Below are 27,893 nucleotides of genomic sequence, written 5' to 3'. Positions count from 1 at the left end.
TGTAGATCAGGCTGGCCATGAATTCACAGAGCTCTGCCTGCCTCTGCCTCTGCCTCCTGAGTGCTGGGATTAGAGGCATGCACCACCACCACTTGGCCACAACCTTTATTGATCTGAGTAGCAAGCACGGGTTTGAGGAGAAACTAGTTATCTTGAACTACTAAAGTTTATATAGACATATCAGTAGAATAATCACACAGTGCATGTATGGAGGGTTAGAAGACAACTTTATATGGGTTCTGGGGATAAAACCTGTGTCATCAGGCTTGTGTGGCAGGGGTCTTTATCTGCAGAGTCATCTAACTGATTCAAAATTAGCTTTAAAAGTCAATGCCTTCTGATCAATGTGACAGAAAGGGAGGACTATATGTATGTGTGCATATGTGGCAATGGAAAAGAGATAGAATCAGGAAAGCATAGGCCAATGGACAGCTGAGACCCCTAAGGCCAGCAGCTTATGGGCCTCTCAATCTTTTTGATGCAATAGCAACCCACTGGGGAGGAAACCCACATGAGCCTGGAAGGCTCTTGCAGTTCCTGGGGAGGGGTTCTGCCCTTTTTTTCATCCCCCTGGAGACAAGACACATCCTGGCTCAGTAACAGCCCTGGAGTTTTCTGAGTTGCATCCCAACACAGTTTACATTCTTCAACACTCTTAGGCATGTATGTACACATGGGATGAGTTTTTTAATTATTCTGTTATATAATCAAAACTAGAACTTGCTGGAGATGCCTCTCCATAAAACAAAAATGGATCCTTCATAACTTTTTGGTTTCAGTTTTGACTACAGTGGTTCTTAATCAGGGTGATTTTTGTCTACAAAGATAAAGAACAATTTCCAGACATTTCTGGTTGTCACAAATGAGGGTTACTTGCTACAGGTACGTATCTAGTAGGTGGAGGCCAGAGATCCTGACAGAGATCCTGTGATTACAATGCACAGAAAGCTCTTCATAACCAATTTCTACACAGAATGCCAGCACAGTCAGTGATGAGAAACCCTGTTTTACACTTAAAGGTATAGAATATCATTAAATAGCAAACAAATTAATAAATAAGAATTTGTATTAGTATGTCTTTGCCAGCTGCCAGGATTAACAATGCAAAGAAAAGTCAAGACACATGAAAAAAGTGAGTAAAAGCCAAGCCCCAAGGTTTTGGGGGCTGAAGGAATGGCTCAGTGATTAAGAGCACTTATTGCTCTTACAGAGAACCTAGGTTCAATTCCTAGCCAATATTGGGTGGCTCACAACTGCTTGGAAGCCAGTTCCAGGGGATCGACAATCCTCTGGCTTCTACGGGCACTTTTGTACATGTGGCACAGATAAGCTCCTGCAATCATACACATACAATAATAATAATAACTTTAAAAATACAGACTCTGCATTTTGTATTTCTAGTGGAAGGTCCAAGCCAATGCTTTCTACTATGTTACTGGGTTCCACTGGGAGTTGTGGTGTTCTTGGTGCTGTGGTCATCGGGAAGATTCTCTCTTTCAAGTTTTTTCAAAATCTTTCTACTAAAGAGAGATGAGCAAAACCAAATCTGTTTCCATCCGACATCATTTATTCCTTGAACCACTGCCCAAGAGATGGCTTACCAGGGATGTGAACACCTCCATATGTGATGTTAACATCGTAATCCCCTGGAGCAAAAGGGACGTAGTCAGCGCTGCAGCTGCCATCCTTGTTGTCTCTGCAGTTTATCTTCGACTCTGATGGCCCCTCGACAGTTATGCCGAGCCCACCAATGCCTGCCCCCCTGGAAAGAGTATGTGTGTGGGGGAGTTAAATGTGAATAGTCCATGTCAGAATTCATTAAAAAAAAAAAAACAAACCTTTATAAACTATCTTATTTAGTTAACTTGACTCAACTCATGTGACAATACCTCTCAGGCAGAGAATTTCTCAGAAATTTCACACAGAGTCTTTATATAGACAGTCTTGACTCTTCCTCCTTTCCACGCTTATCCTTCAACTGTATTTCCTATCTATTGCATAATGTACAATAACAAATACAACACAGGCATGCATTTTAGGGTACTGAACCCGTGTTCTATCACTGATCTATAATCGTATCTCTTTGGAGTTAATGTAATAGGAATGTCTCAAATATTTCATTTACATATAGGGCTGGCTACATACTTCTACATCTTAAGTTAAGGACCTGTCCAGTCCTGGTGTGCTTAGCATCTTGATGATTATTATTATTTCTGGTATACTTTTAGGTATATCTGGTCATTAAATCTTGACACAAGAAAATGTTTAATATATCTTTAAAAATGCATCTTCTCAGAAGTTGAAAGACCATGACACATAAGTAAGGCATAGCTTCAATTTTTTTTCTCCCCTGAGACAGGATCTTATTCTGTACCTTAGACTAGCCTCAAACTTAGAGCAATTCTCTTGTCTCAAACTTACAAACCTTTTCTTTTCTTTTTCGTTTTTGTTTCCTTACTTGGTTAACTACACAGGGATCAATACTCTGATCCCAGAGCACTGCCTACCTGGTTACCACTGTGAAGACGTTAGATTTGTTGGTAAAGGCTTCTTTCAATCCAGGACCTTGGGCATGGACCCGGGATGGCTGGCAGCCTTCAGTTACAGCCACTTTGAAGGGACTGTTTGGGATTTGCAAATCATCATATGTCACCTCTACTACATGGAAACCTGTCCAAACACAAACAACAACAAACGGTACTTATATATAATGTCACTACTTCAGACTTTTTTCTAATACATATAAATAACATACTAACTGCTACTTGGAAAGAGTGGATTAAGAACACAGCAACACAGGGCTGGAGACCATTGGCTCAGTGGTTAAGAGGATGTATTTCTCCTGCTGTGGATCTAAATTAAGTTCCCAGTGCCTATATTAGTTGGCTCACAATCAGCTATAACTCCAGCTCCAGGAACTCTCTTTTGTCATCCATGGGCACTCGCGGCACATGCACGCGTAGACACACACATACAATTAAAAAAGAGGAAATGGTAATGTCAGTATAATCTTATTTTTGAAAGATAAAGCTGTCTATGCTTTTTGTTCATGCATCATATACCCTGCCCGAAGCAAAGAGAGTTAATTTGTGTTTAAGGCAGTCATCCTAGAAAGACTATCCTGATTTGGGAAAACACTATCCAGGCATTAAAAGACCACAAGAAACTCAGGAAATAGAAAAGCCAGGTATCTACAAATACCTGAAGATATCTGTATAGAATATTTATGAGATCATATATCCAAGAAAAGGAATAGATGGTGCTTTCCTTTTTTCTTTATGATTTCCTGATTTCTCAACATTTTAATAATCACCACTACTATTCAAAAAGAAAAATTGCAAAAAAAAAATTACATAAATCATTCATTATTAATAGGCCACAGCATCATGCCACAATCTGCTCAGGTGAAGCTGGGGCTTAGCAACATATAACATAAGGCCAGTGTTTTAGTTAGGTTTTCTGTTGCTGGGAAGAGACACCATGACCATGGCAACTCTTATAATCTTGACTCACAGACAACAGGAAGTGGTTTGAGACACTGGGTGTGGTTTAAGCATATATGAGTCCTCAAAGCCTACTCTACAGTGACACACTTCCTCCAACAAGGCCACACCTCCAATAATGTCACTCCCTTTGGGGGCCATTTTCTTTCAAACTACTACAGCCAGTAAAGCAGGCACTGAATGGCCAGTGGCCTACTGGGGAAGGGATTTTTTAACATTTCTGAGTAATGTGCATTTTTCTCTGCTGAGGCAGGCTGAATAAATGAGTCAAGCACAGGAGTACAAGGTAGACTTGGCTAAACAAATGGTCAACACAGCTCTGAACGAACATGAGTCACAACCACAGAGAGGAAGACTCACCTTTCTCAAACGGTGTGTACTCTACTTGGTAGGTCCCATCAGCATTGTCTTTGACGAAGCACTCAGTGGAGGCCCCTGAGGGGTTGGCAATGTGAGCTTTGATGTGGTCACCTCCAACCTGGGTCAGGGACCTAGAGTCAACTGTGAAGTCTGTTGTGGCCTCCCGAAACACATCTGTTGAACAACCACATAGATAAGAACGTTGCCCAGCAGTGGTGGTGCATGAGAGGCAGAGGCAGGCAGATCTCTGAGTTTGAGCACAGCCTGGTCTACAGAGCTAGCTCCAAGACAGCAAGAGTTACACAGAGAAACCCTGTCTTGAAAAACAAAATCAAAAGAAAAATGTCACCTTGGGCCCAAGCAGAACTGCCCCCTCCCCTATGAAGACTCTTTATATTTTGGAATACATTAAGTATAGTTTTGGTGTCCTAAGAGTGGTTTCACTGATTGTGAAAGTCAAGATAGACTTGGCCAAGTGACAACAAAACTGCTCACAGGATGAGGATTAGGCCTGGTGCAGTGGTGCGTGCTTGGAATTTTAGCCAATTAAGAGCATGAAACAAGAGAGTTGTGAGTTCAAGACTAGCCTAGGCTACATAATGAGACTCTGTCTCAAAACAAAGGTAGAGACCCAGGACAAGGGTAAGGACAGACAATAAAACTGTGATTTAGAAGAGATAACTTTATAGAATTCATGCCACTCAGACCACAGGAAATATCCCCAAATCATCTGAATTGAGGAAACTAGGACTAAGGATAATATGTTTTTATGTCTGCTAGAACAGCTTCTGTAGGATAAGCTCTGCACTCTGTGTATTATTAACACATTTAACATCATTTAATTCTAAGTTCCAATGACATGACAAAAATATTAACAAAGATTTCTGGCTTTTCCACAAAAACTGGAAATCAGCTGAGAATGCTAGCCCCATCCACCAGGGAGAAACAAAAAAGGGGGCTCGGTGGAGTGCAACCTCTGGAAACAATGTGATCCCCATTTTCCTTTACTTGTCTCTCCCTGCAACCAGTCAAACACATGAGGCAGAGGCGATAGATGAGAGCCTGACCCCTGGCAGGTAGCTGAGTTTGTTTTGGAGACTCACCTTTTCCTTCTATTCCTGGCCCAAAGGCTTTGATCCCACTAGTGTCTATGGCAGGCTCTACCTTGACCCGGGTGGGAAAATGCGGTACAAGCTCACCACCATACTTCATGGTCAGTGTGTACATGCCAGCTGTCAGAGGCACATAGGTCACTGCGTAGGTACCATCTTTGTTGTTCTGGATAGAAACTTCAGCTTTTGTTCCTGAGTCTGAGATAGCTTCAAGGTCCAGAGTCCCAGGCCCTGCTTCTGAACAATCGACACTAAGGAGTCCAGCTTCACCTGCTTTCCCATGTTCAAGACCTGGTCCTGATGCCACAACCTTAGAGGGATCAAATGGCATTTCAATGTCGGCTTTGAAGGGAGACCCAGGAATGTGGACTTCTTCAAAGAGAATGTTGACAAAGTATTCTCCAGGTTTTGTAGGGAGGTAAGAGACAGAGCAGGTCCCATCACCATTGTCAGAGCATTCAATTTTGGCCTCACATGGACCTTCCACAGTTAGACCCAAACCTCCAGTTCCAGCTCCTTTGGTGTCAATGGTGAACTCAGCAGGCTTGCCTACAAGACCTCCTTCAAGGCCAGGACCATGGGCCTTCACCTATTTGAACAAAGAATAAAAGTTAAATCCTATCTATAGCTGCTATCACTACCCAGTCAGCCATGCTTCCAATACTTATGACCACAATCACACAAAAGCACACATCAGTAAAATATCCCATATCCCTGGGGCTGGTGGTCATGCACATGTACACGTTAATACATGCATCAGTCAGGGTCTAACAACACAATCCAAGTGTTCAAAAGAACAGGTGGGAAAGAAATAACCCCTAGTATAGGACCAGGTGGTGAGGTGTTAGGCCTGCCCTAATGCTTCATTCTTTGCCCTGCTCTTCTGAACCACAGGGCTGGATGTGAGACCCTAACATCCTAACACACACACACACACACACACACACACACACACACACACACACACACACATGAGTTTGCTTGGCTGGGGCCTGAAGAAGGTAAATCATAGCAGTTTGGGCTGTTACAAAACCATCAATAAATCTTAAATAATAAAACCGTGATTTAGAAGAGATAACTTTATAGAATTCATGCCACTCAGACCACAGGAAATATCCCCAAATCATCTGGATTGAGGAAACTAGGACTAAGGATAATATATTTTTATGTTTGCTAGAATAGCTTCTGTAGGATAAACTCCATCTGTGTAATGGACACTGGGCTGAGGCCTCCACAATCTTGCCTACCCCTATGGGCTGACTAATACCATTATTATGCTAACCAATAAATGACTCTCTCACCAAGTTTTGCATACAGAACAAATATGAGCATAAGTTGGTTCAACTGTTGAGGGAACCAGGCACACTAAATTGTAGAATTGTAGAACATCTGTCAGCCATTGAGAACTCACATTCATCACAGAAAGACTTTCCTGTATCTTTCTCAGGTAGGACTCCAAATCATATTTGGCAACAACAAGGCAACCTCAAACTGACCTTGGTGGGATCTGGTGGTAGTGAGGCCTCCACAGTATAGGGGCTCCCGGGCACTGGGTGTCCATCATAGGTGATGTCTACAGCGAAGATCCCCTCTTCCCGAGGGATGAATTTGGCTCTGCTGCTCTCCCTGCCAGCCATTGGTGCTACCAGGCATGGCACAACCTTCCGAGAAGGGCTCAGGATTGTCACATCCAGCTTTCCCTGGCCTCCTGCTCCCTTGGTGTCAATGGCAAATTCCTGATCCTTTCCAACCTCAACTCCTGTGGAAAGGGAGACAAGGTGAAGCATGCCCACTGGATGTGAGGTTTTACTCAGTTGCTGCAGTAAATAACGGCTGATGCAAGGACAAGAAGTGAGACGGATGGAGTAACACCGAAGCCTCAGCAGCTGGCATAAACACAATGCAATGAGTCATTAACACTGACAATAACAGCTCCTTACTAAACACAGTTTCTATGCCAGTCACAAGTACTGTACACTGTCTCCTCAATTTACATACTCACTCTATGAGCTGTTAATTAAGAACAAGTGGCCTTTACAGATGGGGAAACTGAGGCTCTGAGAGGTTAAGTAACTTATCCAGGACAACATATCTAGCAGGTCACAAAGCTGGGATTCAAACAAATTTATCTAACCCCACAATCTTTTTTGACAGATTATAATTACAGTACAATTCAGCACTGTCTGCTTCTTCACTTCCTTATGGGAACAATCTTACACGGAAACACCCTTAATAAGTCAAAGTTTTATTATACTAACTCCTGACAGAAAATCCAACCGTATTACCATCCCCACCCACAAGAAGGCAGAAGTCACATAACTGGTAAGTTCTGAGAATTGACTTTGATGCCATTAATAGGTCTTTGGGTCACACAGAAGATCTTGCATATTAAAAAGGGTAAGGAAAGAGAGATGACTCAGTGGTTAGGAGCACAGCTCTTGCAGAAACTGGAGTTTAGTTCCCAGCACCCTCATAAGGCAGTCCACAGCTGCCTGTAATTACAGCTCCAGGAGATGGACAACCTCTTCCAGACCCCATGGGCACCTGCACTCAAGTGCACATACCCCCTCTCACATACACCTAATCAAGTTTTAAAATAATAAAAATAAATCTTAAAACTGTCTTTGCAAGGCAAGGCAAAGGAACCCCAGGTGTTATTTTGACAGAAACAAGGGAAGGGTTTCAGCCAAAACAAAAGCACAGGGAACATAGGACCCTGCCATAACCAGGCAAATCTTGACTCTGGTGACATGGAGGAGCCTGCCCAGGCTAGCACAGCTGCCCACAAACTCTGTCCCTAATGGGCACCATGTTTTTCCTGTTCTGCAGTCAAAACTTGATGTCCCAAGGAAAGAAGAACTAAGGGGACACATGAAGTATCTGGGTAGTGGCTGTCACATGCTCACAGCCTTTTGTCCTCAGCCTCAGCACAGACCTCACTTAGCAGCTTCCAGAATGTGAGTTAACCTCGTACACAAGTGCATGCAGGACACAAACCAGGTTTCTCACGGAAGGCTAGCTGAGACCCTTGGGGACTATCAGAGGGGGATAGCCTGGGGTACACACCCCAGGTATGCAGACTTGTCCCACTGACTTAGTAGTCTTGAAATCAGGTGAGCACACAATACTGAGGGGCATCCAGTTTGGGACTCTCCAAGCAATTAATACTAATGAAGAAGACTAAATTGCATTATGATTTCCAAAATGTATTACTGAACTCAAGAGGAGGCACAGGCCAAAGACTATAGGCAGGGCAGGATAAATTAAGTGTAAAATAAATACTTCCAAGTATTTTCTCTGGATACATCTATATCTGTAGATGCAGGAGGGTGTGGAAGTAATATGCAAGACCTTATTTAAAACCCAAAGATGTTCTAAAATGCATCAGTTAACTCTCAGAATGTTGGTTAACTGCAGCAAGCAGAATCAGGCATATTCAACCTTCAATTCACAGGTTACAGGCAGCCACATTCTGCCTAGGATTGACACCAATGCAGCCCAGAGAAAATCATTACCTCATTTAAAACATTAAGAGATTAAAAACAGCAATAATAACAAAAACCCCTCAACTGTATGGTTCTTGACAGTGAACTCTGTAGATGATAACATCATTTTGCAATGTCAAAAGATTTGCAATATTAAGACCTTCCTGATGAAAAAAAAAAGGGCTTATATATTCCTTGAATGTTAATTATTTTAAGAGGATGCGTGGAAGCTAAGTGAGCATAAGTAAGCATAAGTACTTATACTGTACTATTATTCTCTTTATGTATGAAGTTTTCAACAATAATAATAAAAAAAAACATTAACAGGCTGGAAATACAGCTCAGAGGCAGAGTGCTTGCACAAATCCCTGCCTGGGCTCTGTACCTTCAGTGCCACAAAAAACAAACAAAAACCAACTTTTAAATTTTAACATAAATAAAATGATGTTACAATGTATTTATAACAATATAAAATGAGGTAAGATACATGTCAAGCTAAAGGAGAAGGATGGAAGGGGAAGGTTATGGTTTCTTAGTGCCAAGGAGCCAATTTCTACGTATGACCTTAATGTAAATCAGATGCCCAAGATGGTTGGCATAGTGTGACTCTCAGCCAAAAGCAACATTCTTTAGTTTCTCTCTTAATGAAAACTTACTGTGGTAACATCACCAGTTACAGAGAGCTGATTACAGCTTCTGCATTATTACATCATTTTATTTTTACAATACTTCCACGAGTCTAAGTGTCCCCAAATACTCCATTCCCGCTGTGTAAATGTGAAAGCCTGGTAAAAGCATAAGTGGCATGCATGTCACAGAACTGGTTCACAGCACAGCTCTCATTCAAACCTAAGTCTGTCCATTGCAACATCTCTTTAAGGCAGATTTCATTTCTCTGAAAATTATTTTGAAGAAAGTTTAATAATAGCAGTCACAGTCACAGTTTCAGGTCATCAGTGAACTTATTAGATACTTACTGTTTTCTAGTCCATTGATTTTTATCTTGCTCAGATCCAGTGGAGCAGCAACGCCCACAGTGAAAGGACTTTTAGGAATGGGATCACCACCATATGTCACTAAAACCTGCATGTTGCCCTGGAATGAGAGAAAAGGAGTATGCTTCTGGGTAGAAATGCACTGAACTGCCCTCCAAAAACTTCATTAACCAAATTTAATCAATTTTTCCTTTGTCTCATATATTCCAGGCTGGCTCTGAACTTGTGCTGCAGCAGAGAAACCTCTAACTTTTGATCCTCCAGGACTAGAGGTGTGTGCTAGGACACCTAGTTAATGCAATGCTGGGGATCAAACCCACGGCTTCATGTATGCCAGGCAAGCATTCTATCAACTGAGCTATAGTCACACTTTGACTTTTTTTTTTTTCTCTTGAGACAGGGTTTCTTTGTGTAGCTTTGGTACCTTTCCTGGAACTCACTCTGGAGCCCAGGCTAGCCTTGAACTCACAGAGATCTGCCTGCCTCTGCCTCCCCAGTGCTGGGATTTAAAGCATGTACCACCACTGCCCGGCTCACACTTTGACTGTTAGTGGCTTCAGAAAACACCTTAAACACTTCTCTAAGTTTTGGAACACATGGCAAGAACAATTAAAAAAAATAAAAGTAGCTAGTAACAGACAGTGAGCTGGGAATTAATGCTTCCATGTATTTCCTCAATTCAAAATCATAAACAGCGCCAGGTGGTAGTGGCGCACACCTTTAATTCCAGCATTTGGGAGGCAGAGGCAGTCGGATCTCTGTGAGTTTGAGGCCAGCCTGGTCTATAAAATGAGTTTCAGGACAGCCAGAACTGTTACATAGAGAAACTCTGTCTCAAAAAACCAAAAAGAAAGAAAGAAAAAATAAATCACAGAACAGTCCTAAGGAGTAGTTCTTATTGCCATCTTCCACTTTTCAAGAAGACCCTCCTTGTTCAGAGGGGTAATGGAACATGCCCCCATCACACACACACAGTAAATTGTATGCTGGTAAATTACGAGGCACCAAACTTTTACTTCTTTGTTTTGTCACAGCACCTCAAACCATGATACTAGCCAACCCCAGCCATGTACAGCCATTGGGCCTCGAGCCTCTAAACCAACAGAACCAGTTTCTTCAATGTCTGGGCAATCTGTTTCAGGACACTGGGGCACACACAAGAGTGTTCTCAGATCAGCACATAGTCACTAATTACTAATTCTAGTGAAGGAAAGAAAAGCTGTGTGAAGGCACACTGTACTAGAAGATTAGCAGGTTCCCTTGCTGAAGCCCTGGTGGCTGCAGAGGCACACATAACACAACCATGCGGTTTTTGTTGTCTGTCCACAGGTCCTGAGCCAACTCACTGCTGGCTTTCTCTCTCCACATTCAGCTACATCCTCCCCCTCCCATCTCCATGAAAGTCCATTGCAATCTCAGTAGATCCATGTCATCCTTGCCTCTATATACAGAAATAACCAAGTATGTAGAAGAGTGAGAGGAGTCCCCAGACAATCCAGCAGGCTATCTGGCTCACAGGCCCTACTAAAAGCTGTCACCAGTCAAGTGTTAAAAGGGTGTAGCTTTTGGCTTGATGCATATTTTCTCACATTCCTTTCGGAACTAAAGAAGGGAAAGAGCCAAGGGGAGGAGGAACAGCTGCATCAATGAAGGGGGAATCACTGATTTTTCCAGGAGTTTTAATACTGTGCACAAAATCAACTGGCCTACCTTAAGGGTTTATCATTTCATGGTAAAATGTGCATAGGTCAAGTTCAACAGAGCTGGGAGCCAGCCAAGGGAGAAGAAAGGTCTCCTCTAGTGCTTAAAGAAACACTGGTTTGTTACTGCAGCCCCTGCAATATTCCCAACACTGTCAGCTCTCCTGAGCCTCCATTTCCCACTAGCCTCTAACCCTTTGGGGGCTAGGCCTCAGGCTAACTAGAGATCTTAGTAATAGAGCTCTCAGCTCCCCAATATGTTTTCTGGCCACTTCCCTGAAGTGCTAGAGCAAAAGAAAAGTCCCCTTCCCATTAAGCCCACCCAGGTCATAACAGAAAGTATGCTTCATTTCCACTCACAAACATAACACAAAACTCAGATAGGAATGGACTCTGCCTTAAACAACCTTAAGGGGTGGGAGTGCGTGTGGGTAACCTTAGAGACCTACACTTCCAATTTCTAAGCATTTTCAGTTTCTTCTTACCCAAGCTAAGAACAAACTGTACTTTTCCCACACAGGACTAAGGCAGTGACAACCTGGGTGTTGCACCGAGATGTAGCTGCCTGCAAAATAGTTTTCTGTTTCTCTCTACATGCTTCTGAGACCTGACTTTTATTCTGCAAAAACAAACAAACAAAACAACAAAACAAACCAAAAAAATCCCACAGTAGCCAGACACTGACATGACAGCTCACAAGATGGACCAAAGGAGCCTTCTACAGGTTCCTCCTCTTCAGTCTCCTGAGACATCATCACCACTACCACTACTTAAACCTAGGGGCTTATGACACAGCATAGCAGGAGGTCTGGGTTGAGAAGTCTAAGCCACTTGAGACTATGAGACTGCAGACAAGCAATGTCTTTGGCAAGACCTACGAGAAGGATTCCACAAAATGTCTAAAGTAGGAAACATTAATATCAAGACTCCAACAGGTTCTTTAGACATAGTACAGCCCTAAGAGGCCTCTTAGCATGCTAACAGCTCTCAAAGCTGGGGCTACTAAAGAACTAGATGAACTTGACCTCAGGAGCATTTTAAAGTACTTCCTACTCTAGCATCACTTCAAACTTGACAAAACTGGAATTGGGCTCCTGACAAGCAGCTGGGTACACACAGGGCAAGGGACTCTACACTTTGCTTTTAGTGGGTTCAAGTCAAACCCGACTTTCATCCTGGTATTTGTAATTTAAAGCCTCATCCAAAAGACAAAAAAATATGGTAGATGGATAGAAGATGAAGCTAAGTCATAAATATTGAGAAAAGCACCTTGTGATCATGATCATGACTTTTTGGTATTTCTTCCAAGGAATACAGAGAACTTGCAGCAATGATTTTGTCAAGCTCTCAGCTTAAGGTCCCACCAGTCCTTAGAACCATCCATGAGAAAGAACTGCCTGCTAATAATCACTGAGTTTCCCAACCAGGAAAAGGGACATGCTATCTACAAACACGTTCATTTTACTATTAATAATAAGAAACCTTTCGGTGGGACTTCTTAAAAGTAGGAAAGAAGAAAATTTGGAGGTAAGAGACCACATTTCTATAATGTGGTACTCAGATCTTATCCCAGAGAATTCCTCCCCTTGTCAGGGAAGTTCCAAAGAAAAGATATCTCCAAGGATATGTAATCCCAAAGCAAGAAGGCTACCTATGCACACCCCATTCTTTTTGTATCCCTGCTCATCCCCACTTGACTCTTAGTAGCCCCTTGCTGAGAGGGCCCAGGCAGAGAAATGCTTGAGCAGTGTTCCTGAAGACTGTAAAATCTTGTCCTGTAAATGACTTGTTCACAAAGGGGCTCCCTCCCTCCCAGAACGAAGGCATCTCAGAAACTTAGAATGACTCTTTATAACACTAAGCATGAGTATTAAAATCCAGACTTTCTTGCCAGGATATCTGCCATCCAGACTCTGGAGGAGTGAACATGAAGCAAAACACAATTTTAAACAAATGTAATGGGTTCAGAATTCCAGTTTTGCAAAATAAGGAGTGTGGGGATGGACGGAGGAGATGGCCTGCATGATACCATGAATGCCATGTATACTTTTCAAGTGTACACTTCAGTACAGTAGCATACACTTTTGCTATGAAAAGAATGAATTTAAAAATTAGACAGACATGAACTTGTACGGAAGGGTTGTTTTTAGACCCTTATTGCATAAAATAACAAATAAATCTGCCTAGACAGCCAGAGTCCTCAGAATTCCTGCATTTTGTAATAGGGAGCAATTTGCTGCCCTAAACAGCAGGCTTTGGGCCCTAGGGATTAAAACTGAATGGGCTCATTGAGAAAAGATCCCTCTAAAACACCTCATTAAAAAGGCAAACTATGTGAAACAGCCCACAAGGAAAACTGCAGGTGAGGGAGCTTTTTCTATAATTAATAAGTTTGGGAGTCAGTGTAATAGGGTGGGGGTGGGGCTGAGTGTGTTAGAAGGTAGATCTGGTAGGTTCTATATACGAGAACTCAGTGTTTCTCTGATAAAATCCCAAACTGAGTTAGAGATATGGGGCTGCCTTCGTACTTCTCTGGGAAGACCACAGCACCCTCAGGCTTTCTTTCCTCCAGGGCTCCCAGTGAAGATGAGAGCACACACTGTGGCATTTCCACATGCACTAATCATTCACATGCTGTCCCACAGCATGAGGGAAGCACCTAGCCAGAAAAGCAAGAGACAAGAAGGACCCTTACCTGCTGGGTTGGGGTATATTTAACAGTATGTGAGTAGTCATAATTATCGATGATATCCAAGTCCTTCACTGCATCAGTAGGAAGGAGGCTGCTGAACTGCACATTGAGTGGGGCTTTTCCAGCCCCCTTAGTATAAACAGTGAAGTGGGTTGGCTTCCCATTTTCCACACCTGGAAGGACACACAAAGTGGGGAGACAGGGTTGGCTGGAGAGGTTTCACTTTTAGAACCAGTCTGACAGGTTCAACAGCACCACTCCACAGAAGCAGCCAGTGACACACTGTTCCTGCCACATCAGAGCCTTTCAGTGGAGATAAGTCCCTCTAAGGTCTAGACAGTGCAGTGGCTGCAGAAAGATCAAGGTGGCCTTACCCATCACAATCTTACCTGCTTTACTCAACCCTGGGCCTTCTGCCTTCACTTTGCTGGCGTCGTGGGAAGGGTCAACTTTGACTCTGAAAGGGCTGGCAGGGATTTCCTGAAGCAAAGACATGTCTGAGAAGGTAGGTCCCTAGAGAACCTTCAGAGCTTAACCTGCTGCCCCAACACAATGAACAAAGGTTGCCTAATGCCCACTTTAGCAAGTGGTGAGAAACTTCTATTATTATAGGCGAAGTCTGCACACACAGGTGCACATCTGGAACCCTGATAGCACAAACACCCTTATGTTTTTAACACCAGATGTTTGGGGGCTAAGGATAAAAAAAAATACTACTCAAAGTAAAAGCCAACAATATACAGGGTTAGGAGGTAGGAAATGTCCTCCAGGGATGGCTATGGGCTGAGGTGTGAGGGCTTTAGGGAAGTAATCAGAAACAGAGGACTATAATTCTTCAAAAAGAATTTATAGACTGTCAGAATAAAAGTAGAATAAATTAATTATATCATGTCAACTTAAGAGCATTAACTTGAGGCACAGACTGTTCTCCTAAGCTTCCTAATTTTTATATAGTTAATTTTGATCATCAGAATTTCACAATGCCTCGTTTCAGAGTGCTCCTTACAGGACTACCATTATCACACACCCAATGCTTCAAAAGCTTTTGCTATAAAAGTTGAAGGGCAGAGATCAGAGTTATTACTGCAAGGAGGTCAAAGTGAAGCATATCTAGATGTTGCCTAACTTTTCAATCAAAAGGTTAGTGAATGTTTTAATAAGTCAGTTCCTGTTTAGAGTCCTACTTTTAACCACTGAATATATGCCTCACCTCTGACAGAGAAAAAGGTGAGAATTTAGCTTAGCTTCCCCTCACCCCCTTTTTGGTTTTAAGAAAATAGAGAAACTAAACATAGTTCTCAAAGCACTTTTCTCAGTTGCTAAACAAAACACAAAACTCAAAAAAGCAGATAAGCACACAGGTGGTGTGAAAGCACAAGGCTCACTCTTCTCTGTGCTCTTAGGCCCTAACACATACCTGAGATGCAAAGAGGACCTTGATAGTGTATCTCCCAGCAGCAGGAGGCACGTATTTGACTGTAAATGTGTCATTAGCATTGTGAATAATGTCAAAATCCACATCTTCCTCATCTTCACTTAACACTCGGGCATCACACTTAATGCCAACACTGACATCACCTAGAACAGACAGGCTTATGAGTACCAGTTTACAAACAGCAGCATGTACTATACAATCATTTCCAGCTTGGGATAGCACCCCACAAGAGCAACTCAAGAAAGGGAAGGTAGTAAATCAGAGTTTTGGAAAAGGATTCACAGCACTAGCTAAGATATTACCAAAGAACCAACATAGCTCATGGGTAAACAATCGTCTACTAAAATGAGCTACTTCCTAGTTTAAAGCTCACTGCCCTCCAAATGTTATAAGGATGTTCTTCTTAAGGAATGATAATGACTGGGGTGGATGAAGCCTAATCTCACCTTCCCCAGCCTCTGTACAATCCACTGTGAAGTGAGTAGGCTCATTTGCCTTCAGACCACTTCTCTCCACACCTGGTCCAAACACCTTGACCTTCTGGGGATGGCTACCTTGCCCAATGTTGACCTAGAAAAGACATGAACATAGAAAATAAATCTATATAAAAAATACTCCTTCCCGTAGGTCCAGCATAAAACTAGAAAGGGTTGTTTCATCAGTCTAGAGTAATTTGCCTTCAGCCCAAGTCTCTTTTCAAGGTCTATCCAGGATGGGTTATTTTCATACATCTGCCTTGGCCATCTGTATACACAATGCCCAGACTCAATATATAGCCAGGTTTATTTCATACAATTAGGATGGTCCTCAACCTACCCTGTAGGGGCTGTGTGGTATGTTCACACCTCCCCAGACCACAGCTATGGTGTGCTTGATGGCTTTAACTGGGGTATAGCAGCAGGCATATGTGCCATCCATCCGACTCTTCATCTGGATGTCAATGGGCTGGCCTTCCCCGTCCTGCAAAAGAGCCAGGCAGAACTTGAACAAAAGTGGTCCTCACAATGTCTCCACTAAAAAGGGCTACTGTGGCTTCTAGGGATGCCCAAAATACCATCAACTTATCTTAATAAGTCATCCAGTAACTTCAACATGCTATATACTCCTAATACACAGGCTATAGGTAACAACAAACAAAATCAATTATCCCCAAATGAGATAGGTCTCACTAGCTTACTCATGATGATCTTTATGCCAACCTTGGACCTCCCAATTACTAGGAATCAGGTACATGTTGCTGTGCCCAATTCCATTTATTTACTTGTAATTAATAAGAGTAAATAATATCTTCTTCCTTGTCTAAAGTGCCACTTAGCATGTAATTTCAATTCCTGAGTTTAAGTCCTTTGGCTAATTTTAACCAAATCAGATAAGCATAATGTGAATTTTGTTCACAAATCTATTAGGAATTAAGTAGACTAAGCCCAACTGAAAGACATTACTGAGAAATCTGAAACAAATAAGCTTTCTTTCTATAGAGCATGAATCACAAATATAAAAAGTGTCCCACGTTATGTTAGTTCCACAAAGTCCTCACACTGTACTGTGGGACACTATTGTTACTCCCAGTGTGTGGATAAGAAAGCCGAGGACCAGATGCACCGAGCAACTTGACAAGTGCAAGTGGCCCCGGAAACTTACCTGAGCCAGTATCTTTAAGGGAGCTTTTCCAGCATCCTTAGGATCCACAATGAACTCGGCTGTGTTATTGATAATGCAACCAGATTTCTCTAAACCAGGCCCATATGCTTGGACCTGAGGCAAAAAACAAACGTTTTCCCCCGTGTCAAAGAATGGGATGGAGGGGAGGGTGCACAAAATGCCTGGTGCATAGTTAAGGATTACTATAGGAAGTAAAATGCCAAAGTAGGCTGTAACTTAAAAATAAATACCACTAGTAGCTGTTCATGAAGGAGAAAATAAAACAAAATCCAAACTAACCCACACTCTCTGCCTTGCTCTGAATGGATAGAAAAAAACTTTTGTTTCTGGGGCAGATCTTTAGCTGTGGCTGGCTTCATGGTTCCCACTTTGAGGAAGCTCTGAAGGCTGCAGCCACAACAGAGCAAAGAGTGCCACAAGTTAGCTCACTGATGGTATCTATGGATAGGTGACCAACAGCTATAAGTGGCAAGAGGAGCCTCTTCCACTTGACAGGCATATCCTTGAATTATTCCAAAAGCTCTGGGAGTAGACACTTTCGTTCCTAGTTTATAGAGGAAAGTGTCAAGAGCATAGAGGTCCATTACTTTCCCAACATCGTGCAAGTTCTAGACGGCCACTTTTGCCCTAAGATCTAACCCATTCCTCTCTGCCATAGGGGAGAAGGGATAAAAGAAGGGTGAGGGTGTTTACTAGATCTGGGTTGTAGTCTCCGGTAGCAGGGTGGATGAAAGCCATGTATGGGCTGTCCTTGATGTCTTCATCATCACACATGATGTGAACAGCATATTCACCAGGCTCCTTAGGCCAATATTTTACATCACATGATCCATCATTCTGATCATCATATTCTATCTTTGCTTGGGAAGGGCCTTCAATTGCAAACCCTGGGGGATGGAATAAAAAGGCTTTCCTGGTTACACATGGTGAGAATTATCTTTTCTATATGCTACTACTATCTCCTTCTCTCTGCCTCCTAGAAAGCAAGTAATGAGCAGAAAATTGAAATTAAGTATGTCCCTCTTCAACAAAACCAAGGTCACCGGGTCTTGACTAGAAGTGGAAGGGTTAGACTGGATATTTCAGATTTTCAGATAACATGAGGAAAAATAGGAAGGAGATGCACCTGGGACAGGGGTACATATCAGAAAAACCCTTTTATTGAATATCTAGTAACATATGCCAAAAGTCTTAAACCAATATTCGTTTGTCTAAACCCATTTCTGAGCTTTTACATGAATGAATGAAGTGAGGTTATACACTCAGCATAGTTTTGATACAATAAGATCTTGGAAGTAACTTGAGAACCCAAGAACAGATTGAAATACAACAAAATCCCATAGAAGCCATGGGAAATGAAGGCATTACAACCATTCATCTGGGGCATAAAGATATAAAGATACATCTGTGTGCAGGAAAAAAGCCCAAGAAGAGATTAAAAGTTTAACTACTACCTTAGACGAGAAGTATATATCAAAATGATTAATCTTTCTACTGGTGGAAATTTAATGTAATTTCTTATTTTTCCTTCTTTTGCATATTGCTATAACTAAAACAGGGGCCAGTAAACCACAGCTCACTGCCTATTCTTATATAAAGTCTTACAAGAATGTAGGCATACTTACTCATATATGTATTTCTTAATGACTGCTTTAAAGCCACAATGGCAGAGTCACATAATTGTGACAGAGATCATGTAGCACATGAGGTAAAAATACTGGGTATGTGGTCCTTTCTAGAAAAAGTTTGTTGACTTCTAATCCATAATGGTCATGTATTTTGTCAGACATGCACTTAAAATATATTCAGCTATGCTCCAAATAATGTATTTAGTCTTTCAAATTTCAGCAAAATGTACCAAGTCATTTATTTAAGGGTCAGTCACCAATATCTGTCTACAATATTTTTTTTATGTACTGTTTAGCACATCACCTCTAATCCCCCTTAGAGAACTAGTGATTACAGCAATCACTATTATTACAGGCATTGGGCAACTGGAAACAAGAAGGAAAATAAGAATTAGAATTCTACAGTATCCAAAAGGCTTTGGGTAATCTGGAGGCCAGGAAGCCACATGAAGCTCTAACACCAGGTACTGTGTTATTCTTAGCCTTACAGAAGAGGCTGGGCAGTTGCCTCCACTTACCCAGAGTCCCAACCTCAGAGCCAATGGACTCCACCACAAAGTCTGCTGACCGACCAACAATGCCACCATAGAGACCAGGGCCCCATGCACGGACTTTCTGCATGCCTGCTTCAGGGCCAACTTGAACTTCAAAGGGGCTAGAAGGAAGGAAACAGAAGAAGCATTGAAGAAAAGCATAAAAGGGGATGACTTAACAAAATTTTTTCCACTTGTCTGATCTTTTGCATGTAGGCTAAAACTCTAGGCAAGCTCCTATCCTCCACACTGGTCACCCCCACAGCCATTATTATGTCAACAATATAATGTAATTTGGTTGCTTCAGGAGCTGGGGGATACTGGGCTGTCACTCAAGCAACACACTTGCTCTAGTTTGCTAATTAGTGAATGAGCACAGGTATGCAGAGCCCTCGAGAGTGTAAGCCTTAAAGATTAAGACTATCCACATTTCTCTATTCCTACCTATGCTAGAACAAAAAACTAGTTTGAATAGGCTTTATCTCATTCATATGTGATCAAATATGCTTTAATGTTGTCAAGGGAAGTTTACAGTAAGTGTGCTGTGCTCAGAAACTATAAATCCTATAGAAGAGTTCCCCTTATCATTGGTTTTATTTTCTTAAGTTTCAAATGTGGTCTGCAATATGTATCATTTTGAGATTAATAGTGGCCCAGTGTTTTGCCATGATGCCTACATTATTTTTTTTACTTTATCTAATCATATAGGCATTATATCTAACAACAGAAGAAGGGTAAATCCAATACAATATGGTTTTTTTTAATTTTTATTTATTTAATTTTGATTTTTTTTTGAGACAGGGTTTCTTTGTGTAGCCCTGGCTGTCCTGGAACTTGCTCTGTAGAAGAGATTGGCCCCAAACTCACAGAGATCCACCTGCCTCTGCCTCCTGAGTGCTGGGATTAGAGGTGTGTGCCACCACTGCCTGGCAATGGTGTATTTTCATTAAAACCATATTCATGTACCTTTCATTTTGTTGCTTCATCATTGTTTCAGTCTCATTACATCTATTTCATAAATTGAACTTTTTCATGGGTGTGCATGTCTAGAGGCAAAAGTCAAACAAACAAACAAACAAAAAACACCAGCACATGACACTGTCTGGGGTTGGTTTCAGTCATATACTTACGGTTTTAGAAGGTAACTTCTGTGGACAAAAGAGGACTACTACACTGTTCAATTATTTCTCAAGACAAAATGTATTCAAAGTTTAAATTGCCCTCAGGAGAGCAGCAAAGCACACAGGTATAGAAAGGAAATGGCTATAGCCCCAGGCAAAGCTGGGGGTGGGGTGGGCTTTGTCTCTGATGGCATTCATGTAGATGGTTTTAATGTAAACCATAGCATACTGTGCCCCTGTGGCACTCATGAACAGAGGCATTCATTGAAAATGAGAGCCTTGGTTTATACAAGGCTGTATAGACACAGTCCATTTGCTCTCTATTACAGCTCTTTCTGGTTTCCCTGCCTCCCACCAGGCACAAGCCACCAGCATTTGATTTAAAGCAGGGCAGCTGAAACCACAGTGACTTTGTGCTGCTTTTGAGAATAAGCCAAGTGTCTATGCTGCTAGGAAAAGGGGAGAGGCGGGGGCGGGGGCAGGGGGAGGGGAGTGGAAAGCTTTTAACAAAGCAGATCTCTCTTCCCTCTGGCAGCCTGGGAAGCAGCATGCTCCTGTGAGCTTGTCACAGGTCGAACATACCTCTAAACAAGGCACATCTCCAATCCAGACTCACCTCTTTGGAATGTGGTGTCCCCCCCAAGTAACTGCAATGCTGTATTTCCCTGGTGTGCTGGGGTAGTACTCAAATGAGTAGACCCCATCCAGAAAGCCCTTCTGCTTTACAAGCTCCTCCAGGCCCTCTGTGGAAAGAAAGCACACAGCCTTTGCAGTAGAACCACAGGCTTACAAGGAGACTATTCACAAAACATAGGTGACCTACAGAAATTCAACTCTGAATGTGAGATTCCCCCTAAAACCTGGGAGAGGTTTCCAAAACTAAAAGCAGAGCCATCTCAGCTTCCAAGAGGGAGAAATGGATGACTTCCCAGCTTCAAAAGCTCTCAGCAGAGGCTGAGCTCCTAGACCAGCTGGGTTTTTTGCTATATCTCAGAATTTTCCAACAGCCCTAGCTGTCTTCCAGCCACCACTCCACCCCATCACCCCACAAACACTGGAAATGGAGGTCATCTTTATGATTACTTGTCTTGGACTAAGCACCTATGTATCTTTTCCTGTTAAAGCAGGCCAACAAAGGAAGTCCTTACAGGAGATCTATGAGAAGATGGGTTTTAGGTTCTATACAGAATTTCAGATCTAGCCATCAGGTAGAAATTTGTTTTATGTTGAGGTTTGGCCAGAAAAGCCATTGAGTCAAGAAAGTCTCCAAGGTCAGAAAAGAATACCTCTTTGGTTCCTGTTGCAACAACCTGAGTGGGTGTGGGGGGCTGGGAATGGGTGGACGGACAGCCCCAGAGCTACTTGGCTCTAGGTCTGGGCAGTCTAGAACCCTAGCTGCCCTTGGGGCATATCCTTCCCCAATGCTTTGTGTGGAGACCACACATGAACTTTTTGGACTCAGGACTAATGCTGATACAGAGGACAAGAGGAACCACGATGCAGGAATCGCCGGACTCTACAAGCCTTAGAACTAAAACCACAAAGTGCTGCTTCGCCTGCAACTATGACTTCTGAGAAGACGTGGGACAGAGGAGTGCTGACTCCATGCCTGCTGTCTCTGTCACTAAGAAGAAAGAAAGAACAGGGTACTGGGAAAACACACCCTCTGCCAATGACTTTTACCTACAAAGAAAACTATCCTAGGGCATTTTATTCTCCTATAAGCACTGATCATACCTTCCACTTTACACCTAGGTCTCTTCAATTAGAAAGAAAGAGAGAGAAGAGAGGGAAGGAGGAAGGGAGAGGGAGAGGGAGAGGGAGAGGGAGAGGGAGAGGGAGAGGGAGAGGGAGAGGGAGAGGGAGAGGGAGACAGAGAGAGAAAGAGAGAGAGAAGAGCTGTTGTCCCCAAAACAAATATTTCTCCAATTTCCTTACAGCATTGTTACTCCAGAGGTCTTAAAATGTAAGGCTATCAAACCACCCACTGGTTGCATCTGCCCATATCTAGGACAGATGTCAATCAATCACTGCTCTCTTCTCCAAAGAGTACAGATAGGACTCAAATCTTTGTTATAGCTCTCTGGAAGATATCGATCGGACTGGCCACAGATGTAATCAATACATCATGGCTGAAAATTAGCTAAGATTTTATCTGAGATGGGGAAAGAAAAGAGTACTTACTAGGGCCCTTCACAGTTACACCAAGCTCCCCGCTTCCAGCAGCTTTGGTGTCCACCTTAAAGTCTGCAGTCTCCCGGATCCGGACACCTTTGGGCTGCAGGCCTCGGCCACTGGCCCGGCAAGCATTTGGATTGCAGGCTGTAAGCATAGTTTAAACATCAGTTCAAACCTTTTAATATTTGATAAAAGACAAGAAAGTTAAGGTTACTTGGGACCACCTGCCAAGAAAATGTTTCCTTTGCACAAAGAGCATCAGGCAGTTGCTCAAAACCAGGGGTCTCACTCAGGAAGCATACCAGCTAGCAGAGAAGGACACAGTATGACTTTGTCCAGCTTCACCACACAGGGCTGGGCAAAAGTTATTTTGGCAACATCAACAGGAGAGCAGGGTGAACCCACACTGTGCTCCTGGTACTGGCTTTTAGCCTTTTATGATCAGGGAGGCTTTAAGACTGAGTGCTGAATGTTATCCAGACCTCACTGCCATACTCAAGGGCCCAGTAACAGGGAAGACTAAACTTTTTCAATTCTATTTGGAAAATGCAGTGATTGCCTGGGTCAGCCATCTCTGAAGATCTGGATATGGCTGTTGTCTTGCATGTGGACAGTCAGGCAAAAGTTGAAACTGTGCTCTCAGTCAAAGATGGCTGTGACAAAACTGGCAAGCCTCAGCAGAAATGCCATTCCTGACTTGATTTCTGGTCTCCTTTAAAAACCACACCTTTTAGGACTAAACTTGAGGACTATGGTGATGGCTAACATTCTTCACTTGAGAGAGCCATGAAACTACTCTTCCATGTGGAATCAGGGAGGAGGTTTATAAAGACATATATACTTCCTAGGAATCCTTTGCCCAGCATAGGCAATTTCCTCTTTAAGTGGAAATGGGAAGTTGATGGGCACAATGTCCTACTGTCCATGAATTGGCTTTTCCTCTCTAAATTTCACACTACACATTTGACAGCCCTTTATACACACTCCTAAAGTGGAAGGAAGGTAGTTGTCCACTAGATACATCCTTCCTCTTGGTTATATGGCAAACCATTGCTTGACAGAGAGGCACACAGACATCCTTGTAGTTAGAGATCATGTAAACAACGAGGGAAAACAAAAACAAAAATAAAAAACTTACTATGCCAGAAATGAATGAAGCAGTCTTACTGTGCCAGAAATGAATGAGGCAGTCCATGAATGACAGATTAGGAAACATAATGAGGAAAGCTGTCTGAAATCATCTCTTTCCTGATGTCAAAGGAATTTTGATTATAAATATCCAGGGAGAGGGTTGATTTTTCTTTGTCAAAGGGTGAAAAGTTGGTCACATGAGGAATAAGTCACAAGATGACAGGAATTTTGGGGGTGGGGGGAGTAGTTAAATGTGTTTTCATCCCCCCCCCTGAAATATTGACCATGTACAACAGGGTGAACATCAAAATGCTAACAGCTCAGTTCCTATAAACACTCAGTGGACTCAACTGTAGAGTTTGAGGGACATACTAGATCTACTGTCACCCTTAGCACCTTGTTCAGGCTGGGATCTGGCTATACAAGCTGTAATCACTAACACCTGCACAGGGACTTCCTGAAGGTATATACAATATAGACTCCCCTCAGATGTGCAAGCAGCATGAAGAACTGGTAAAAATACCCCACTCAACCAGCCCTTACCAAAGCAAGAGCCTCTGGCCCAGAGCTTGCAAATAGGAAGCCAGCAGCTTCAGGGTCCAGGTTGGCCCAGAGGCAGGATTCAGAAGAAGCAGCCCAGGTCTGCAGGTGCAGAGGTGGAGGACAGAATAGGGAGAAGCAAGTACTGGTTAGAAAAGGTAGCATAGTTGGAAAACAATAGTAACAACAAAAAAGAGCAACCAAGTTAAAGAAACAGAGGGAGAGAGACTCTAATATTAGGGGGCAACATACGCTGCTGGTTGTAGAGGAACTTAGCAGAGTGATTACAGGCTTGGTCAAAGGATATTATGGTTCTACTGATGCTTTATAGTACTAAGATCTACACTGTCAAAGCCTCAGTCACTCCACCTACAAACTGGAGGTGGGAATCACACCTGAAATACACAGATGTGTGGGTTAATGGAGTTGAGCTGAGTGCCCAACAGCCAGAAAAGTGCCTGGACTACAGGGGACCTGCTGTTGTCGAGCTTAACCCTGGATACCAAAAATCCAGCACACTTAGTTCTCTGTACACAGATTCCATATCCCTTATCCAAAATGATTGGGACAAAAAGATTTTGCTATAAGGTTTTAAAGGTGGTGTGTGTGTGTGTGTGTGTGTGTGTGTGTGTGTGTGTGTGTGTGTTTTAAAGTGTCTATGTGAGTGTCTGCCATATATGTTCAGGTGTCCATGGAGGCCAGAAGAGTGCACCAGAACCCCTAGAGCTGGAGTTATAGATGGTTAAGAGTTGACTGGTGTGGGTGCTGGGAATTGAATGCAAATCCTCTAGAAGAACAGGAAGAGCTCTTCACCACTAAGTCTTATCTCCAGCACCTGTTTTAGATATACTTTTAAAAAATATATGCATGGGCCAGGTGGTGGCACATGCCTTTAATCCCTATACTTGGGAGGCAGAGGTAGCTGAGTGAGGCCAGCCTAGTCTACAGAGTGAGTTCCAGGACAGCCAGGGCTACACAGAGAAACCCCATTTTGAAAAAACAAACAAACAAACAAACAATTGCACAGACTTTTTAAATTGAGTTTTCCTTATCCGAAAACCTAGAATCTTAAATGTTCTAGCTAAAATCTAAAAGTATTTGAAAATCATGTCAGTGCACAAAAAAAATTGGATCTTGAAGCAATCCAGTTTTCAGATTAGGGTACTCAATCTGTGGTGCAGACTAGATTTAAAATGCTCCCTCATGGCACAAGTGTTGAAAAGGTGAGACCTAGTGGAAGGAAGTTCGACCACTGGAAACTTACTCTGTAAAGCAGTGGTTCTCAACCAGTAGGTTGAGACCCCTTGGGGGTTTGCATATCAGATATTTACATTACGATTTATTAACAGTAGTAAAATTACAATTTTAAAGTAGCAATCAAATAATTTTATGGTTGAGGGTCACAACATGAGGAAGGGTTGTAGTATTAGGAAGTTTGAGAACCATTGCTGTAAGAGATTGGTGAGGTTCTAGCCCCTTCCTATTTCTTTCTTGTCTTCCTGGCTACCATGTGGTAAGCAGCTCCTTTGCCACATGTGTCCATCATAAATATAGAGCATCACCACAGAAGAGAAACTGGGCCAAGTGATCATGGCCATAAACCAAATAATTTTATCATATATTAACATGATCATTTTAGATGTTTTGACACAGGGAGGAAAGCTGAGGAACACAACTTGTATTAGCCCTAATATCTTGAAGTATCACTTCCTGTTGAAGAGATTCTGGCAGGAAGAGGATGGAATGAGCCCAGGTTTATCAGTCTCTATGCCAGGTATAGTTGGCCAATACTTACCTTCCCCAACCTGCACACCAAAGGGACTCTTGGGAATGGCATCTCCAGCAAAGGAGACCTTGACCACATGGGGGCCAGGTTGTATTGGCTTGTAAACACATCTATACACCTGATTTCCTCTGTCTTCCACCAGCAGCTCCACAGTGTTCTTGCCCTGAGGATCCTCCACCTCAACACCAATGTCACCTACACCAGCTCCTGTGAAAGAACCGCCATTCCATGAGCACATCTTCCCCTTTTAAAAGCTTGCTGCCAACCAGTGCAAAGGGCAAGGCTGTACCAACTATCTCTTTTTCACATTTTCTATTTCCCTTTTTTAACTGAAAGAAAGCTTCCAAGTGATGGTGGCATATACCTTTAATCCCAGTACTCAGGAGGCAGAGGCAGGTGGATCTTTTTGAGTTCAAGGCCAGCCTGGTCTACAGAGTAAGTTCTGGGACAGACAGGGCTACACAGAGAAATTCTGTCTAGAAAAACTAAAAGAAAAGAAAGCTAACAAATTAATAACCACTTTACTCATTTGTGCTGCCTAATTCCCCTAGTCTTTTACAAAACTTGGTCTAGTGCACGAATGGTAAAATTTAGTGCAGACTAAAAATTGTACAGAAATTGAGAAGTAATTAATCAGGGTCAAGAGTGAAGATACGTAAAAATATAACTAATATAACTCATGAGAAAAAGTTGTTTGTTCAATTTGAAAGACCAAAGTCTGGGTGCCCCATGCTCTCCTGAGAATTCTGTTTTAGATCAAGAAGATGCAAAGGTCAAAGCACATTACCAGCTGTGTAGATGTCAAAATAGGTGGGTTTATTAGCAATGTTCCCTGTAGCTTCCAGCCCTGGGCCTTTTGCAGTGACCTTGCTTGCGTCTCCTTGGGCTTTGTCAACGTTCACTTCAAATGGGCTCTTAGAGATGTGCTGTCCTGCAAAGAGGACTATGACCTACAAGTAACAAGAGAGATATAACAGCTTCTTCTGGTCTAGCAAGAGCACCATCCAACCTCATGCTTCCATCCAATTTTCTTTCACCTTTCTCAGGATTGTATACCCCAAAGATGGCTGGAAGCAGGAGCCCTAAAATCAGGGATTTTACCTCCTAGCCCTATCAGGCAAATGGTTATGCCCATGATATCAGATACACTTGGTCTTTTATTTTATTTTTTTCTGGTTGTGTTTGGTTCTATCCTGGGTCTCTGGACTGTCCAGCCTCTGGTTCCTGGCCATCCAGGCAGTGTCAGGCATGGATTCTTTCTCCTGGTGTGGGCCTCAAGTTAGACCAGTTATTGGTTGGCCATTCCCACAAGTTCTGTACTACTGCTACCTCAGCACATCTCACAGGGCACTCAGCCTTTCTAACAGGAAATGAATAACCACTTATACTTTGATATCTAGGCATGAGTTTCCTTTAGCAGTACAGACAGAGGTATTGCACTCTCAGAATAAAGTGCATCATCCCAAGATTTCAAATATAGTCAGGTTTTTCATGGGCTAAGATCATTCTCAGATAAATGTGTTTGAGGCAAAATATAATGACTTCTGTCTAAAACCTTAGCAAAAATGTCTCATCCTGGAATATTTCAAGGGAACTGGACTGCGTTTCCTATAAACCTATACTTGGTTGGAATGAATTAGATCATAAATGTCCCATCTTGAGATTTAGTTTTCCTAGATTCATGCTGTTCTGAAGTAAGAAGAGTCCTGGTGAATTCACAAAAGCTCAAGGCAGAAAGTAGAGCCCGTTTTAAAGTCTGAGCATGATATAGGAGCTGGCTTTGTGTGCTGAGGGCTTTCTTCCAGTAAAGACACATTCCTAGGTTACCCACTTGCTGTAGCCCAGGCTCTTTTAGCTCTTGCCCTATGGAACCATCCCAGAGTTGGTCTCAAACATAGCTTGACATGGTGCTGAAGTGAAGGGTCTGAGAGCTGGATCCCTGGCATTCCTCAGAAGCTGAGTGTATTCTTTGCTGCTGCTGCTGCTGAGCTGAGCTTGTGTGTCCTCATGGCTTAAGTTCAGTATACTCTCT

At 42.6% G+C, this 27,893-nt stretch overlaps 1 protein-coding gene across 5 annotated transcripts in view; it reads right to left on the bottom strand.

Moving 5' to 3' along the window:
• Flnb (filamin B) overlaps positions 1-27,893 on the bottom strand; it is a 153,044-nt gene that overhangs the window by 42,473 nt on the left and 82,678 nt on the right. For all 5 annotated transcript variants that reach the window (XM_028853821.2, XM_028853819.2, XM_037208639.1 and 2 more), the window contains exons 7-24: positions 26,649-26,811; positions 25,871-26,068; positions 22,411-22,548; positions 20,843-20,969; positions 19,091-19,227; positions 17,638-17,831; positions 16,924-17,037; positions 16,099-16,242; positions 15,729-15,852; positions 15,265-15,425; positions 14,237-14,327; positions 13,851-14,020; positions 9,438-9,555; positions 6,472-6,734; positions 4,967-5,564; positions 3,864-4,037; positions 2,508-2,670; positions 1,602-1,762 (exon numbers count right to left, since the gene is read on the bottom strand). In XM_028853821.2, the coding sequence (XP_028709654.1) occupies positions 1,602-1,762; positions 2,508-2,670; positions 3,864-4,037; positions 4,967-5,564; positions 6,472-6,734; positions 9,438-9,555; positions 13,851-14,020; positions 14,237-14,327; positions 15,265-15,425; positions 15,729-15,852; positions 16,099-16,242; positions 16,924-17,037; positions 17,638-17,831; positions 19,091-19,227; positions 20,843-20,969; positions 22,411-22,548; positions 25,871-26,068; positions 26,649-26,811 (3,238 nt within the window). The remainder of the gene's footprint in view (positions 1-1,601; positions 1,763-2,507; positions 2,671-3,863; positions 4,038-4,966; positions 5,565-6,471; positions 6,735-9,437; positions 9,556-13,850; positions 14,021-14,236; positions 14,328-15,264; positions 15,426-15,728; positions 15,853-16,098; positions 16,243-16,923; positions 17,038-17,637; positions 17,832-19,090; positions 19,228-20,842; positions 20,970-22,410; positions 22,549-25,870; positions 26,069-26,648; positions 26,812-27,893) is intronic.

The sequence above is a fragment of the Peromyscus leucopus genome, chromosome 9, assembly GCF_004664715.2.
Source record: "Peromyscus leucopus breed LL Stock chromosome 9, UCI_PerLeu_2.1, whole genome shotgun sequence".
Classification (NCBI taxonomy): Eukaryota; Metazoa; Chordata; class Mammalia; order Rodentia; family Cricetidae; genus Peromyscus; species Peromyscus leucopus.
The sequence above is the reverse complement of the archived record's forward strand: the minus strand, read 5'-3'. Positions and strand labels throughout refer to the sequence as shown.